The sequence below is a fragment of the Plectropomus leopardus genome, chromosome 15, assembly GCF_026936395.1.
Source record: "Plectropomus leopardus strain MGB_pleo_1.0 chromosome 15, ASM2693639v1, whole genome shotgun sequence".
In the NCBI taxonomy this organism is placed as follows: Eukaryota; Metazoa; Chordata; class Actinopteri; order Perciformes; family Serranidae; genus Plectropomus; species Plectropomus leopardus.
The window spans coordinates 20663340-20679998 of NC_142190.1; the positions used below are offsets into that span (position 1 = coordinate 20663340).

Sequence of the window (16659 nt, forward strand, 5' to 3'; positions counted from 1 at the left end):
GGAGAACAGAGTGATCCTCTGTATCGAATGCAGGTACTCAAAGATAAAAGCACCAGGATGGGGCAGTCACCACGGTTGGCTCTTAAAATAAAGTCAATGCAGACCTTGACAAGGGCTGTCTTTGTGCTATGGCAGACGCTGAAACCAGACTGCAAGCTGTAAAAAGTATTCTTTTTAATTAATAAAAGAGACTAATTTGGTTGAAATAACCCTCTACAGCACCTTATATTTCAGTGGTGGTTGAATTAACTACTAATCTTTAAAACCATTTGGAAAGATGACGGAAGTCAGTGAACTATTAATAATAGATAAAACAAAAGGACCAACAATGTTAGGGTTAGGGTTAGCTAACCCTAACCTCCTTCAAAAACTTGTGGATTCTGTCTATGGAATCTCAAAAAATGTAATAGTATGCTACTGAAAAAAACATCATATAACATTTTGAAAATATAATACAGTATGCCATACGTTATTTAAAAGTAGTGTAGTGGTAGTAGTAGTGTGGCATGACATGAAATGTCATGGAACAGTATCCCAAAAAATGGAATATAAAAATCATAGTATAGTGTGTCACAAAAAATTCAGTTTTGTATTTTATTACACTGTCATCAAGAATCATGTGCTGTAAAAAAAAAAAAAAAAAAGAAAATCATAAAATATATATATATATATATATATATATATATATATATAACATCTCATAAGAAATATCTCTGTTTGCTCTGCATGGCTTCTTTGGGTTTTAATTGGAGTTACTAAAACCCATCAGTCTAATCATACATGCTGCATGCGATTATCAGTTTGGCCACTAGAGGTCTATCTAATGTATTGAACTAATGCATTGACATGCTAATGCAGTGACAGGCTAGCACTTATTAGGTCAACATTAGATTGTGGGTGTGTAGTTTATAGAGCAGCATCAAAATCAGAACTACAAAAAGTGGACAGACTGCAGTATAGAGCTTGCAGAGGTGCTATGAGGACAACCCCAGTGAATGCAATAATAATAGAGGCAAATGGAACTCCTCTTGATATAAGGAGGGAAAATCCAGCACTTGCATACTGGGTCAAGCTTAAAGGAAGTGGAGAGGAAAACCCAGTCACCAACGCATTACAGAACTGTTGGGAGTATGCCAAGTTTCAAAGGCGAGGGTTTGGGTGGTTCCTCCATGGCTATACCCTGAGGTGAAGCTTGATAAGAGCATCCTGGAAAATGAAAAGGGAATGGAGAATAAGTGAGGTGGGTGTTTAAATAAGTGTATACCTAAGGAGTAACTATTTCGGCTACTTTTATGCAGATGGGTCTAAGAATACACAGGGGTGTGTGGGAATACGTGTGCACATACCAGAGACTGTCAGATCATTTGTCGATATATACTGCAGAGATGGCGGCTGTCATTGTCAGTCTGCAGTGGGTAAAGGAGGTCAGACCAGATAGGGTGGTGGTGTGCACAGACTCACAAGCTTTTTTGGAAAGTTTACAGTCAACAAACTGTCAGAGAAGACTTAGTCATTGAACTTCAGCACAGCTTGCTCAGACTTTACAGGGATGGTATTGACACACAGTTTTGCTGGGTGCCTGCACATGAGGGTGTTAAAGAAAATGAAGCTGCTGACAAATTAGCTAAAGGAGCACCACAGAAAAACATCACAGCCCCACTTCCCTTGGAAAAGGAGAAGAAAAAGCAATGATAAAGATGACAGGAATGGAAATATGGCAGAGAAGGTGGGAGGAGGATCAGAAAAGAAGGGGTCTTTACAAAATTAAAAAATCAGTTCTTACAACAAGCTGTAAAGAAAGGAATAGAAGGGAGGAAGTCGTCATAATGAGACTTACAGAGGGTCATACAGGCTTAAACGACACATTACACCTGCTGGGGAAAAGGAATACTAACTGTTGTGAGAGATGTGGAGTTACAGAAAATGTAGAGCACATCATAATACTCTGTGCCAAGTACTCAGCTGAGCCAGACATGCTGCAGGAGAAAGTCAGGGCAGAGGTGCATGAGTGGAGTTTGAAAGGAATCTTAGGAGCTGAAGGGGAGGGAGAAGGAATAAGAGCTGTTGCTGAAGGTGCTCTTTACTTTCTCATTCATCACTCGGCTGACAGCCAGAATTTAAATACAGTGGCTAGAAGACATGATGCTACACACGATTGTACAATAGGTGGCGGTATGCACCTTATGGCTGTTTACGATCCGCCAATAACAAAAGAAGAAGAAGACGAAGCAGAAGAAGACAGGCTAGCACAGATGTCCGACTGCTGGCGGCTAGTGGGTTTATCTATTTAAGATTTATTGGCCAAATCATGGTGTTTTCCTGACATACCAACTTGACAAAGCAGCTACACGTCAATTAGTATAAGAAACTGTCGGATAAATGGCAACAAGCTGCTGTATTAGCTAGAGCGGACTACGAACGATGGTAGCAAGCTAGCTTCTGCTGCTACACTGTGTTTGTTCACTGCAGTCATGAGTGAAGAGGACAATTCAGCATCAACAAACAAAGACAAAGACTCCACACTCCTGCTCACTAAAGACGGACAAAGGTACTACGTGAGTAAGAGCGGGGTTGTGGACAGCAGAAATGTGATAACGCCACACGAACCGGAAAACAACGTCTCCTCCTACGACATGGATGATCCGGATGAGGAGAGCGACGTTCTGGACACTTCGGATCCCAGAGACAGCGCTGCCAGCCCGGAGGAACTAAACGATGAGGAGACTTCGGAGGGGGACAACGCTCCTAAACAGTGCACGTATGAAGGATGCACGGAGACCACAACGCAGGTGGCAAAGCAGAGGAAACCGTGGATGTGCAAAAAACACCGCAACAAGATGTACAAAGACAAGTACAAGAAGAAGAAGAGTGATCAAGCCATGTCCAGTGGAAAACTTGATGTAAGATCCATCGTTATTGATACTTTCTTACTTAGATGCATTCATGTGAACCCATCATCGTGTTGTACAGTAAACTCTACAGTAATGTGCAAAAATCTTAGGCCGCCTTAAACTGTGTTATTTTAGCAAGTTTATAATTATCATACATATTTATTCAGTCCTCGGTAGACTCTTTAGTAAAATACAACCAGAACAAACAGGAAATATGTGTACAGTATTAAAACGCAAATATTTCAGAGTTAAAAAATCAACAACAAAAAACAGGCTAAGTTGCAAGTATTTAGTGTGACCTGTCTTTCCACTTGAACTATCTTAGGCAAACAATGTGAGATTTACAATACTAATCTTCTAGTGTGTTTACAACAGGTTGCATTCAAGACAGGTCCAAAGCTCAGTATTGATTGTCTGAGATACCTTTTGTTCTGGTTGTACAATTCCATGATTCACACTAAATATTGACTTTAGCCTGAAGATGCGATATTGTTTTGACTTTTTGTACGTTTTCATGCATTGTTACAAATGAATTTGAGAGGTATTAACACAGTTTATAATAAGCGGTCAACAGATTATCCCCGTGGTCATTTATTTTAATGACTGCCAAAAAAATCAATTAAGTAAAAAGCATAAAGAAAGTGCAAGCATGGGAGGAACTTTTACTGTGTAAAACCTCAGGGAGCTGTTTTTATTCATTCTTTTTTTTTTTTTTTTTTTAATTTTCACTTGACTTGATAAAAAAATTGCAGGGAAATTGCTGTATATGACGTTGAACCTTTCAGTTTCGATTAAACATTTGCTAAAGGCATTTAAAGTTTTGTATTGGAGTTTGGTAAAGCTGATTAAATTAAAATTCTAAGTATTGACCGAAAGATTTTTATTTTTATTTTAAATGGATATGGTTTCCAAATATGAGTTATCAGTTTCATTAACTACTAATAACCTGCATTGGTATCGGCCCTGAAAAACCAATGTCAGTCGACCCCTACTTATAATTCAGTTTACATGACCTGAGTCCAACTCTTTGGTTCATGGGATTCCCCGACCCGGTTTTCCAGATTTTTGTAAACCATAATGTAAACACAATTCCCCCAGTTAATTGCTTGTGTTTTGGTCTTTTTTGTGTGTGTATTTAGCCGGAAAACCCAGAAGATCGTCCTGTGTCTGTGAACAAACAGCGTCTGGGTGCCATGGGGGACCGACCAGCCAGACCGTCTCTGATAGAGCAGGTCCTCAACCAGAAGAGACTGGTAAGTTATTTTTGTCATAAGTAAGTCAAGTCAACCCCTCCCTTTAAGGGGATATGTAGATTAGGGGTGGGGGTTGGGGGAATCGGCAACATAGTAATGTGATATTTTGCATGGCAATATTGTAATGATACACAGATGCCAAGTATGTAAGTATATATATATATATATATATATATATATATATAGAGAGAGAGAGAGAGAGAGAGCAAATACAAATGAAGTTTTTTGGTAGTCTACTGGAATAATAAAATCTTTTTTTTATTTCAGTCCACTAGATGCATGTTGCTACAATAAATTTAATAATAAACTTTTTTCAAAATGCAGTTGAAGAAAGGTAATAAATTGCAATATATCACCATAGCTGTTATTGGAATACTCACAAAACATTTAAAATAGCATTAATATTATATTGTGACCTAAGTATCGTAATAATATCATATCGTTGGGGCTTCTGGTGATTCCCACCCGTGATGTGAACCCAAGCCTGAGAGACATCAGTTTTTGAGTTTAAGAGGATTTGGCTTCTTTCCATCTACAGAAATATTTCTTACATTTTTTTCTAAAATTTTAATATGTGTTCGTGTGTGTGTGTCCTTCAGTCCCTGCTCAGAAGTCCAGAGGTGATCAGCTTCCTGCAGCAGCAGCAGCAGCTCCTGGCCACACAGAGCCGCAGCCAATCACAGCAGCAGTTCCAGGGCTGCTGACGCCGGCAGGTCACTGTTTTAGCTTAGTATTTATGATGTGTAAAGAGCACTGAAGAAACACTGGCACATCACGTGGAAATGGATTAACCCAACACTGTAAACATGAATTCTCTCAGCCAGACAGAGGACAAATTAACATGGAATCAAAGGAATGTTTTCAAGGTGGTGAAAGTGAGGGTGTGAATTTCTGAAGCAGCAGACTAGCCATGTAATCAAACCATGTGTGGTGCTAATTATTTAAATGTGTACTTATTGTGATTTTACTTTTTAGTCCCCATGCTTTCTGTTAGTTATCTTTCTTCATGTGGCAATAATAATCAAGACATTGGATCATACATGCGCAGACTTAAGTTGTATAGATGACAAAGCCTCTAACACAGTCATACTGTGGGCTAAATTTGATCCTTCTTTTCATTGCTAAAAAAATAACATTACCATTTATTTGTGTGTTTGAGTGTCTTATGTCTGTTTTCTCTTGAATATGAAGTGTTTTTACATGTGACAATCAATTGTGTACTGCATGTCTGGAGCCGGTTTTTAGTCATATGCAGCTTTCAGGACTTATTTTTATCACAAGATTTTCTATTTACCTTAAACAGTAAATTCAAACTGTATACAACAAGGAACACAACTTAAGTTTGGTGGGATGAATATTGGTCATGCTAGTTCTGTTGTACTGAACTCTACTGTATGTTCTTCCTTTGGTTTTAAGTTGAAGTTTGCATCCTGCTGTGAAAACGCAAGTAAAATTATGATGCTAATATTGACCAATTTGTCAGACTTTGTGCCTATATTGCGATGAGATGCTTTGTTTTTTAACATGAGGAAAATAGTTTTGTAAATTAAAGTTAAATTTGAATTCTTAAAGAAAAACAACTTTAATGCAACAAGTATAAAGCAAACAGTACATGAAGTCAAAACATTAGTCAACACATAGAAAGTCCATACAACTGTGATAACATTTACAACAACACAGTCTTTGAGTACCTATAAATGTATCCCATTTTGTCTTGGAGTGCAGTTAATGTCCCACTAACAACAGTCATCACAGTCTCACTGAAATTAAGGAACACTGTTATTTTACATGAGCTGTAAATATCACTCACATGTTTCAGTTATGCACCATGATGTGACAACGCTTTGGGTAACAGATAGTTCTGTAATTTTGTTTGAGATGTCAAGAGAACGACCACAGGACAGAAAACCTGAAATAAGCTGAACACAGAATCTACAACTACCTGTATAAAGAATGAACAGCACACACACCTGTGTCCATGTTATGATACTGAAGAGATGGGGTTGTGAGGGGAGCCCATCTGTGTGAGGACCTTGTCCAGCCACTGCAGGGGCCCATGCAGATGTACCTCGATCCAGCAGGGGGTGCTGGTCACATCTTGACGGTGGTATTCAGCGCCCCAGCCCTGAGGAGAGGACACAGGCATAAATCTCAGCTGTGCATGTTATTAACTATTATTAACTATTAAAATTAACAGGCTGTAAGTGAGCAAGTGTAATCCCACTTTGTGTACAGAAGGGTTTCACATACTCAACAGCACATTAGGTCCAAAATATAACAGCATATTAAACTATAGCTGCAAGCAGAGATGAATGGGCCCGTGGGGGTGCAAGTACTGGTACTAGTGAACTCCAGCTGCTTTAGCTGTCCAAATATGAAAGGTAAAAGAAACATCCAAAATGGTATAAATAACTGAAGTCTGGCTCAGGAGAAAATACAGCTGGTTGGAGTCTCCAAGGTCGGCAGTTTGAGCAACAGAAAACTCGACTGATATATGAATCAGGCCGATATTCCTTGATTTTGACAGATGCATCTGCCGATAGTGGTTTTAGCTGTTTCGGGACAACTTCACCTGATTTATCACCCAAAACGATATCACTCAACTTTACTTGCCTCTATTTGTTGTGCAATATCACAGTCAGTGTCTAAATTGTATAAAACTACAGTCAAATGATATTTTATGGCATTAGAAAAAAAAATATTGGCTGATATCTGTCTACTCTGCTGATATAAGGGTCATATGGTGTTGAAATGGAAAATTCAGTATCGGCAGTGACGTCTGTCAAAAACTCGACTGATAAATGAGTCAGACAGATATTCCTTGATTTTGACAGACGCATCTGCCGATACTGGTTTTAGCTGTTTCGGGACAACTTCACCTGGTTTAACACCCAAAACAATATCACTCAACTTTAAGTGCCTTAATTTATTCTGCAATATCATAGTCAGTGTCTAAACTGTATGAAGCTCCAGTGAAATTATATTTTATGGCATAAATAAAATAACATATCAGCTGATATTTGTCTGCTCTGCTGACATAAGGGTCATATGGTGTTGAAACAGAAAATTCGGTATCAGCAGTGACATCTGTCAAAAACTCAACTGCTATATTTCATCTTTTCAGACTCGCACTACACTGCATCTTCCTATGTTCCTGACTTTCCTACCTTACTACACTGTCTCTTTCTTGACTATTCCAGTCACTTACTTTCTACTTTGTGACCCTGTTCTGATTCCTATTTTTAACCTCTTATACTCTCATCCTCTGCCTTCACTCAACTTCCTGTTTCTCACCTCAACTTCTTGTCTCTTGACTGTCCTTCCTGTCTCACAAGTCAACTAGCTGTAACTTGACCGACTTTCCTGTCTCTTAACCTAACTACTTGCCTTTTCCCCAACTTCCTGTCTCTTGACTGTCCTTCCTGTCTCTCAACCCAACTTTAAAACTCACCTGTCCCAGATAAGACTTGAACCACCAACCTCAGAAACATTAAACGCCTGATTTACCCACTGAGCCAAACCCCTGGGCACTTTGCATGTTTTCGACATTCCCTTTAACTGTGCTTTGGACAGCAGTCTTCAAAAGTCACCTGTCCCAGATAAGAGTTGAACCACCAACCTCAGGCACATTAACCACCTGATTTACCCACTGAGCCAAACCTCCTGCTATGATGCACATTTTCGACATTCTGCAAGGAGCAATGAAAGGGCCCTCACACCGCCACTTATGTCGGGGTACTCGTGAACTCCAACTAAAGTGGTTGTTATTTCTATTAGTCAGATATAAGTCAGATAATGCACACAGAGAGTTTGGATCCTGGAGTCAGATATTTCACATGATGTAATACTTCCAGCACCCACTAGATGGCACTGGAGGGCACATAAATTCCACATCATTTGTAGACCAAATCATGAAAATGTCAATAAAACACAACTGTCCTGCAAGGCTTACTTCCTGTTGCCAGTAGGTGGCACTATTCCAGATAGTGAATATTGTCATACAGATGTGTTCATAGTGGGATCTATTTTAAACCTATGAAGTTTCAGGCAGATTGGACAATGTACACTAAAGTTACAACAATTTATTGTTTTATAGCAAAACATTAAAATTTTACGCCACACCGCAGAAAAACTGTAAAAGTTCTGCGCTGTCTTTTGATAACTTTTCATCACCATTGGGTTAAAATTGGACACTTGGTCGACTGGATTAATCCTAAAGGACAAGTTTGCAAAAATAGGAGGCTGGAAATCACCAAAAATGAGCACAAAATTCAATATGGCCGACTTCCTGTTGGGTTTATGGGGTGGGTCCAGAGGCTTTTTGTGCGTCTGGGCATGACGCATAAGTGTGCCGAATTTCGTAATTGTAGGTAAACTGGCCATTGTGGCTACACATTCGGTGGCGCTGTGGAGTCATTTTGCCACGCCCCTTTTGCCAGGCCAGACATGGTACCAAGTTTCATGAGTTTTTAAGCATATTTAGGCCTTAAAAAATTTGATCACTATCTATATTTCTGTGGCATTTTGGCCTCTTTCCAATTGGACTAGAAGCTTTATACCTTAACAAAGCTCATTCGGATGGTACACATCTTAGTCAGTTCATAGACGACCTCAAAGCCATGGTTAACAGACTGGGCTAGGAGCTGGGCAAACAGCTGGTTGTTGAAGATCTTGAGGCTGCAGCCGCTGGGGATCTTGCACACTGTGGTGGCGTGGAAACCATGTTGGAAATTACAGTTGCGGCTCTGGACAAAGATACTGCTGTCGCTCAGACACTCCGCATACACCTCACCACCCACATAGTACAGGTGTAAACCTGAGAGGAAGGAAGGAGAAAAACAAATAAAGTCTGTATTACAATTGTAATGTGTAGAACTCTGCACCACAGTAAAAGGACTTTTTTTTCTTTTGCAAACACTTAAACTGTCACCATATGTCAAAAGAGCACAAAAAAAGTTTTGATCCAAGAAAACATGTAATCAAAAATGTACATATTCAATGACTTCATTGTATACAAACTGAAAACGCCGTATTTCTTTCATATTCTGCCAGAGGAAAACCACATGGGCATCTTTGCTTGTAAATAAGGAATGTCTGGGTAGTGTTGGTGGTGTCTGTGAGTTGGGGACCAACTTCCCTCAACCCTTTGTGTTGCCACTGTCATTTAAACCACAGAGTGCACAGTTTACTGTAGACCACAGAGGCTTGATGTCTGTCCAACAATGGACGGCTTTCTCAACTCTTTTCCCAACAGACAAAAAAAACACCCTTAAAACATTTGGCCTGAAGGCCAGAACACAAGTGATGTGATGTGATTGCTTACAAAAGGCACATGTACTCAGTGGGCATCTTAAAAAAAATTTAAAAACCCTTTGTACAGTCCATTAAGAAATTATTCAAAAGTGTGTGTTCTGTTATGAATTACCTGCATGAGTTATCCAGCCTACCTTTGCCTATGTGCCTGCGTGTGTGTTCAATGGTGGAGTTGCGGTTGACGTTGGATAGCAGGCCAAGGCAGAAGCGGTTCTTGTTGTTGGATGGGTCTGTGAAGCCATCCACCAAGACGCTGCGGGACGACGCGTGGAAAGTTTCCCCCACCCGGTTGTTGAGCTCATAGTAAGCTACTGAACACCAGTACTCCGGTTCCTCGTAACATACGGGCCGTAAATCTAAACAGGTACACAAGTATGGGTTGACGTATAAGGATAAAATACTGTGTGTAAATACTTTATCACACTGATACTAACATTTTCAACATTTCCTGCAGTGGTAAAAATACAAACAGTGCCTCAGTATAAAGAGTATGACAAAGTTTCTATCCATTAGGGCTGGGTACTCGATACCTTTAAGGTATCCTCTGATTAACCCAATAACAAGTATCGAAACTTCGTGAGTCAAAGATACCTGGATTTGATCCTTTTAGCACTGAGGATGTGATCCTGGACTGTCCCAAATTCATGCCAGATCAGCAAATTTTCTGTTGCTGCCATCACAGGAGTTCCTCTCCTCCTGGCACCAGCCAATGGTCAGTTCAACATATGCGCGGTTAGCACGGGCTAACACAGCAGCAGTGGCTAATATCTGACACAGGGCCACTTAACAAGTCTGACAAACTCACACCAACACTGAAACAGCTTAACTTGTCATTAAACATGTTAATAATGTTAGCTGTGTGTTGCTAACAGTAAGCTGTGTATGGGCGCATTCTGTCCCTGGAACAGAACTCACACTCCTGCAGCAGCAGCAGCTACAACTAATGTGAAGTCAAGCACAGTGTTTCGACAAAGTTGGCAGTTCAGCGTGCCGATTTTCCACCAAAACGTTTAAAAGTAAGACCATGCTACATGCCATTCCATTTATATTTTAGGTATCAATTGATTTATCTCGATTGGTATCAGTATCACTTTAAGGGGATGGGTATTGTAACTTTTTAAACAATACCCAGCCCTACCCTCCATAGACACTTATCTTGTTGCTTATTTCTAAATGTGTACAAATACTGCTTATATTACATGCATTTTCTCTTGTGTGAACTACAGTTACCTCTGTGCGGTGCTGAAAATGTGAGTTTAATGGTTTCTGTGGAGTTGCTGGGCTTTACATCCTCTTGAGGGCTTGTCTCCATCATGCTGTACGGAGGTGGTGGAGTCTCAGCTGAAATAAATCACAGGAAGAGGGTTATCAAGTAAAGTAATTGATGTGCACTCATCAGAGAATTGAGGTCATGAATAAAGTCATAAACCTGCTTACGTGATGAGGTGTTTCCCTGTTCTTTCACATTGACTGCAACGCATCAACTTGCGTGTTTAGATTCCTACCTGTGATGTGATACGGGCTCCCAGGCTCTGCAGAGCTGTTGGGGGAGTTGGGGTAGCTCTGTGAGGTGGGAGATTGGGCGAGGGAGGATGAGGGGGAAGAGGAGAAGGAGGAGCAGGGCAGCGCAGGAAAGGAGTCGGGGTAGGTGGCGTTCTGGGGCATCAGAGGCTCATTGTGCAGTGAGGCGTTCCTGAACTTTGCCAGTAAACTGTGTTGAGGGTTGAACTCGCTATGGCGAGGGACCAGAACTGGCGGCAGCACTGAGAGGAGACGAGAGAAAGGAAAAGAAAAAGGTAGAGAGGGAGGGAGCAGAGACAAAGAGGGACCCAGAACAAGAGCCAAATGCTGTTATGAAAGATCATATTACTGCAAAACCTTTTGGCTTGGGAACACTGTATTAGATCAAATGTCCCATTTCTGTTTTGGAATCCACAATAGCTTTGCTCTTATGATATTAAAATTCAACAATAACCTCATTTGTTACAGCAAGTTTGGGAGATGTTCTGGAGCTAATGCGAGTACCTGGAGTCTCCACGCGCCTGTAGTGGTACGGGTTGACACAGATGTCCTTCTGCTTGGAGCCAAAGGGGAACTCGCAGCACTCCAGGGCCTTGAGCTCGTGGTGGGACTGTAGATCAGGCCAGCGCCACACCCTGCAGTAGATGACATGGGGCAGTCCCTTCCTGTGGGACACCTGCAACCTGCCGTCCAGCGACCGTGGAATTGTCACGCACTTGCCTGAAGTGTTGAAATTAAACAAGAGAGATTGTGAGTGAGTTTAAACTTCTGTTCTGTTGTTTGGAGGCATAATCATGATGAGACACATTTGTTGTCATAACGATAAGACAGAAATTAGCTTTGTCTTGTATTTTATAGAGCATGAAAAGTATTTCTTATACAGTTACTACCTCTAGAGTGCTTAAAATATTAGTCTGCAAGGTGAAAGAAGGTAATTGGAAGCGTCAAAGTCCAATAGAAACTGCAGCACTTTACTGTATTTACTACTGTGTATATGTTCAGCTAATTACTGGGATGATCTGCTTGTACCAACTTTTTGTCTTCACTTAGCCTGATGCTGTTGTAGTGTAAGTTACTCTACATGAGATTTAAATGATTACCAGACTAGTATAATTTCACATTTCAGGCTTTTAGTAATAAGATTTTTTCCAGAGCAGTTAAAAATAGTCATCTTGTGCAAGAGCCCTTTGTGACAAGGGATGCACGATATTGGATTTTTTTTGCCTATATCCAATATACCAATATGTAACTACTCATTTGGCAGCTATTGATATATCCGCTTTTCCCCTACCACCTAATTCAAGTGATCATTACGTCTCTTTTGTAGTGGAATTAACATCATATTATGCATATTCTGATCGTGATTATCCACCTGCACACTTAAAAAACAATGCTTTTCAACGTATGTAATAGTCATTCATTGTGCAAAGTAAGAAAAATGCTTCCAACTTTGGCTTAATTTTTTTGTCCATGTTCACTTGGTCAATAATAAATATATATATATATTCAATATCTGCCGATACCAATGACGTACTGATACTATTGTGCCTTTCTAATTGTGATTTCACAGGTATAAACATCTTCTTTACTGACTAGACCAGTGATGCCAACCTTTTAACCCATTACTTGTGTCAACTTCTCACTTGCATAATGTCAGTGAGTTGCAAGTATTTTTTTCCCTCTCCAACTGTTTCATTTAAAAACATTTTAGAGGCTCAGAGAGGTACAAGCAGTACTTCTTTCACCAGAAACAAGCAAAACATTAGACATTAATATGGCAAAGCATGTTTTGTCTTTGTTCCTATCCTGTGACTCATCTTTAGACCCCTCACGTTTATCTTGTGACTCTCCCCTTGGGGGACCTCCACTTTGGGAGCCACTGTACTAGACTTCTAGTGAATGTTTGCTACTCACTGGGCTGCCCAGGGCAGCTGAGGGCTCTCTCCAGCTCCTCCATCGCCCCCTTCTTCTTTTTCAGTTTCTTCACTAGAGAATCCACAGCCTTTTCTGCCCACTTCTCCTCCTCATCCCCTTGTTTCCAGCCAAGCAGGCGCTTCACCGCCGGGCTGGTGAAGGAGAATAGGGACGTAATGGATGCAGAGGAGTTCATTATGAGATGAATAAACAGGGAGGCGAGATGACGTGATAGATGTCGTTAAGGGATAAAACTTCCCTTGAGGACAGGAGACAATTGATGAGAAGCCAGGTCAGGAGTGAGGATAAAAGCGGTAGCGTGATGAGTCTGTGTAAACAGAGGCTGCTTTTTGTATTCCGCTGTTACTTCTGAGCACTGCTGGTGGAGGAGCTGAACTTCCCCAGTGCAGCACAGACTCTAAATCCCCTCTCTGTGTTGGCACAGAAGGGATCCGTCAGCGCTGGATTGGAAGCCTCCTGTAGGGATGGTTGTTCCTCACACAGTCAGAAATCCCGGTCAAGTTTCAATCATCTGGCAAGAGAAGAGAGAAATAGTATTAACGGATAATTTAGTTGAAACAGATGCACGGCTGGAGAAAGACTACAGTGGTTAGGTAGAAAAGAGACCTTAGGAGTCAATTATGAGGAGAATTAAGCCAAAGTCACTGAGGTGATAAGCTGGAGTAAAGACAGCCAACAGAGTGAAACCAAAGACTGAACACCACATGAGCAAAATCTACTCGTATCTAACAATGTGGGCATTAGAGATGGATTTCCATGATAAGGAGGCTGTATCAGCAGAGACCATGCCTGCATCAAACCAGTCTCTCACAAGCTGCACAGCAAGGCTTTTATTCTCTGTGGAGAAAATGAAACACGTACCAAAAACAGTCTCAGAAAGAGCAGAGCGAGATGGCCAGGCTCATTTCTAGATTCACCAACAATGAGGAATGTCCTTTCTGGCCTCTGTTTCTATGATCATGCCACTGACGCCCAGGAGCCATACTGTCTGGCCAGAACACATCACAGGACAGGAGGGGGAGAGAGAGGGAGGGAGGGAGGCAGACACAGAAAGAGAGAGAGAGAGAGCGCTCCCTGTTTTTGTGTTTGTCTCTGACCATGTAAAACCTAGGTGATATAAAATATAGAAGGATTTAGCCTATTCCACTTTGTTAAGGTAACCTACTTGAGCTCCAATCCATCACAAATTTCTCAGTGCGCATCACTCCAGAAGCACCATCTTACAATAAACCACTTAAACTTTTCCCAAATATTCATACAGTAAAGTATGTCTTGTTTGCTCATTCTGCTCTTAAAGCTCACTTGTTTGTTTATGTATCTAATGCATATAAGAAGAAAACCCTCTAGGCAGACAAAGAGTTTATGAAGGTAAACTGTAGGCGCTTTAAGCTTTGTCAAACTATTATAAAATACACAACAGAACCACATTGTATTTTCTACTTAAATTTAAGACTTTGTGGCTCTCCACCAAAGATGCATCTAAAAATACATACAGGTAATAAGTAGTGTGAATCAGCATACCTACATTCTGTCCTATGATCATGTGACCACCACTGGTTTCCCGCAGACAAACAAGACAGCTGGGGTTTACAATGACAGCAAAAGCGCACCAGCTCAATGCGGCATCAGTCTGCCGCTGCTGCTTTATGGAGGCTGGCGTCACCCAGTCTGCAGGCTCAGATAGGCTAATTACCTAATGCTTTATCATCAGGACACCCCTTCCCAAAATGTAAACACGCCAGCTTCCTTTTACTACGACTGCAGCGAGTCGTTTTGCCCCAACAAAATCCAGATCTGCCCTAATCTCTGAACGCACACCTTGACAGTTGAGGCTACAATGTGTGACGAGAAACTGGCATCCAAAATAGTTTGATAACATGTCAATGTGTTGTTAGGTTTAATCAGACAGTCAAGTACACTGAATCAAAAAGAACTCGTGTTTTTCAACAGACTTACATTTGTGCTAATAGTATACTTTCTAATTACTGATCTATACTATACTATAACATTGTATTTGTCTAAAAGCAGCCATGTAAATATATGCAGATAACAGAAACATACTGAGTTCGCAAAAAGTTGCATGCCAGTACCCGCGAGCAAGTTATTACGAGTATTTAGCAATAAGCTTCCTAAAATCAACTTGTCAACAGATACACAACCACTCTATAAGACATAAAAAACAAATTGTGATTTTTGGAAATATATAATGTGTTATTTACTCACCTCTGTTGTGATAACAAGTGCGCCGCAGACAGTCTTGTGCGTGTGGAGACTTCCCTGTCTGTATGTAGTAGGGTCGAGCCAGCACACTGGAGCAACGAAGGTGTGTGTGTGTGTGTGTGTGTGTGTGTGTGTGTGTGTGTGTTCACGTTGAAGTGTCAAGTAAGCCTCAATAGGCTACAAATTGCATCTACTTAGACGTTTCAAAATAAAAGCGTTGTTGACTAAATATGTGTGTTGCAAGATGTCATAAATATTGACAGCAAAAATAAGTCTGGTACCACAGCCTATAGGTCGAAAGCAAATGAGATGCATAAATTAGTACATTGTTAATAACAATAACAACAACAACAACAACAACAATAGTAATGATAATAATGGTGATGTGTGCCGGCTATAAATTAAATTGTGGTTGTACTGAGCTATGGTTTTACTTAGCTTTTTGACAGGTTTTACGAAACTTAGCTTCATGAAAAGGTGCACGATTTTTTATATATAATAAATTATATTTTTGTGCTAATATAAATGGTATAGATATAAATGGCAATAATATAGATATAAATGGCATTATTCATTTAAAACGGAAATATAAAATTATAGTAACGTTTAAAAATAGCTTTTAAATATTTATTTCATCTGCCTTTAAAGCAGCAAAGACGCATCAGAACATACAATTATGAACAAAACAACAAAAACATAAAAATAAACCTAACAATATAAATTAATATATACATTTATTAAATGAATGTATATCCAACACTACTCAGTTCTACATGCAAATTCCACGATCATAATGCGATATTTTATGTAGCAATTCATAAATACATAACTCACCACTTCCAATTTTTTTTCAGTAGCAGGCTCCAGGCTCTTCTGGCCACCGGTGGTCTTCCGAGCCACCCCACTCATATTGTGAAGGTACAGTCCCAGTCTCTTCCGGCATGGCCCTGGCAGTCTGCGGTGGTGTTGACGCAGGTTTGTAGAGCCCGGAGCCTCCGCTCCTCCAGCAGCCCCAGCCGAGCGCCACACAGCCTCGGCGGCGTCAGCCTGGCTGGAACCGCAGCGCCTGCATGCAAAATCCCTCCGCCTTCCCCCTCCTGGAACTTTCCCAGGATTTCAGGGATTTCATTCAGGCCCCGCAGCTGCATGCATGTGGGCGCGCGCGTACGTGTGCGTCCCACCTGAGCCTGACCAGTCTCCGACATACAGCAGTTGGCTCTAACTACCTGCGGCCAAGAGGAAAAACAATCACACCTGTTCCTCTTTATAGTATGTTGTAATGAATGGATACACATCCTTACAGAACAGATGCAGTGCAGTCCTTGTCTTATAATGTAACCGCAGTGTGTTTATATCAATCAAAACATTTAATATTTATGGTTGTTTTTTGATAGCCGTTTAATAAAAAAATATTTTGTGATTTGTTTGCTCATACCAGACAGTAAAGTGGCAGAACCCAGTGAAATTAAGATGGAAGTGACTTTGATAAGTTTGCCTTTAGCGCAGGCTGAATCTATTTGCCAATG

The 16659-nt window shown here is 40.6% G+C and overlaps 2 protein-coding genes across 3 annotated transcripts; one reads left to right on the top strand and one right to left on the bottom strand.

The window, feature by feature from the left end:
* The first annotated feature begins 2187 nt into the window (after positions 1 to 2187).
* Positions 2188 to 5615, top strand: rfxap (regulatory factor X-associated protein). Its single transcript, XM_088088349.1, has 3 exons — positions 2188 to 2900; positions 4031 to 4144; positions 4744 to 5615. The coding sequence occupies exons 1-3, from the start codon at positions 2472 to 2474 to the stop codon at positions 4846 to 4848; spliced, it is 648 nt and encodes a 215-aa protein (XP_087944475.1). The 5' UTR covers positions 2188 to 2471; the 3' UTR covers positions 4849 to 5615.
* Positions 5616 to 5707: 92 nt separating this feature from the next.
* smad9 (SMAD family member 9) lies at positions 5708 to 16118 on the bottom strand. 2 transcript variants are annotated; one of them, XM_088088348.1, is made up of 10 exons: positions 15968 to 16118; positions 15137 to 15420; positions 13775 to 13901; positions 12893 to 13424; positions 11483 to 11698; positions 10963 to 11220; positions 10688 to 10798; positions 9592 to 9813; positions 8704 to 8960; positions 5708 to 6269 (listed from the first exon to the last, which is right to left on the bottom strand). In XM_088088348.1, the coding sequence occupies exons 4-10, from the start codon at positions 13086 to 13088 to the stop codon at positions 6126 to 6128; spliced, it is 1404 nt and encodes a 467-aa protein (XP_087944474.1). In that variant the 5' UTR covers positions 13089 to 13424; positions 13775 to 13901; positions 15137 to 15420; positions 15968 to 16118; the 3' UTR covers positions 5708 to 6125. The 2 variants fall into 2 exon arrangements, with proteins under 2 accessions (XP_087944474.1, XP_087944473.1); XM_088088347.1 differs by lacking the exon at positions 13775 to 13901.
* Positions 16119 to 16659: the final 541 nt, after the last annotated feature.

Coding starts and splice junctions, on each gene's coding strand:
- smad9 (XM_088088347.1), bottom strand. CDS start 13,088: ATGAACTCCTCTGCATCCATTACGTCCCTATTCTCCTTCACCAGCCCG. Junction 11,699..12,892: donor CAGCTGCCCTGGGCAGCCCA/GTGAGTAGCAAA, acceptor TCAACACTTCAG/GCAAGTGCGTGACAATTCCA. Junction 11,221..11,482: donor CAGGCGCGTGGAGACTCCAG/GTACTCGCATTA, acceptor GTCTCCTCTCAG/TGCTGCCGCCAGTTCTGGTC.
- rfxap (XM_088088349.1), top strand. CDS start 2,472: ATGAGTGAAGAGGACAATTCAGCATCAACAAACAAAGACAAAGACTCC. Junction 2,901..4,030: donor TGTCCAGTGGAAAACTTGAT/GTAAGATCCATC, acceptor GTGTGTATTTAG/CCGGAAAACCCAGAAGATCG. Junction 4,145..4,743: donor TCCTCAACCAGAAGAGACTG/GTAAGTTATTTT, acceptor TGTGTCCTTCAG/TCCCTGCTCAGAAGTCCAGA.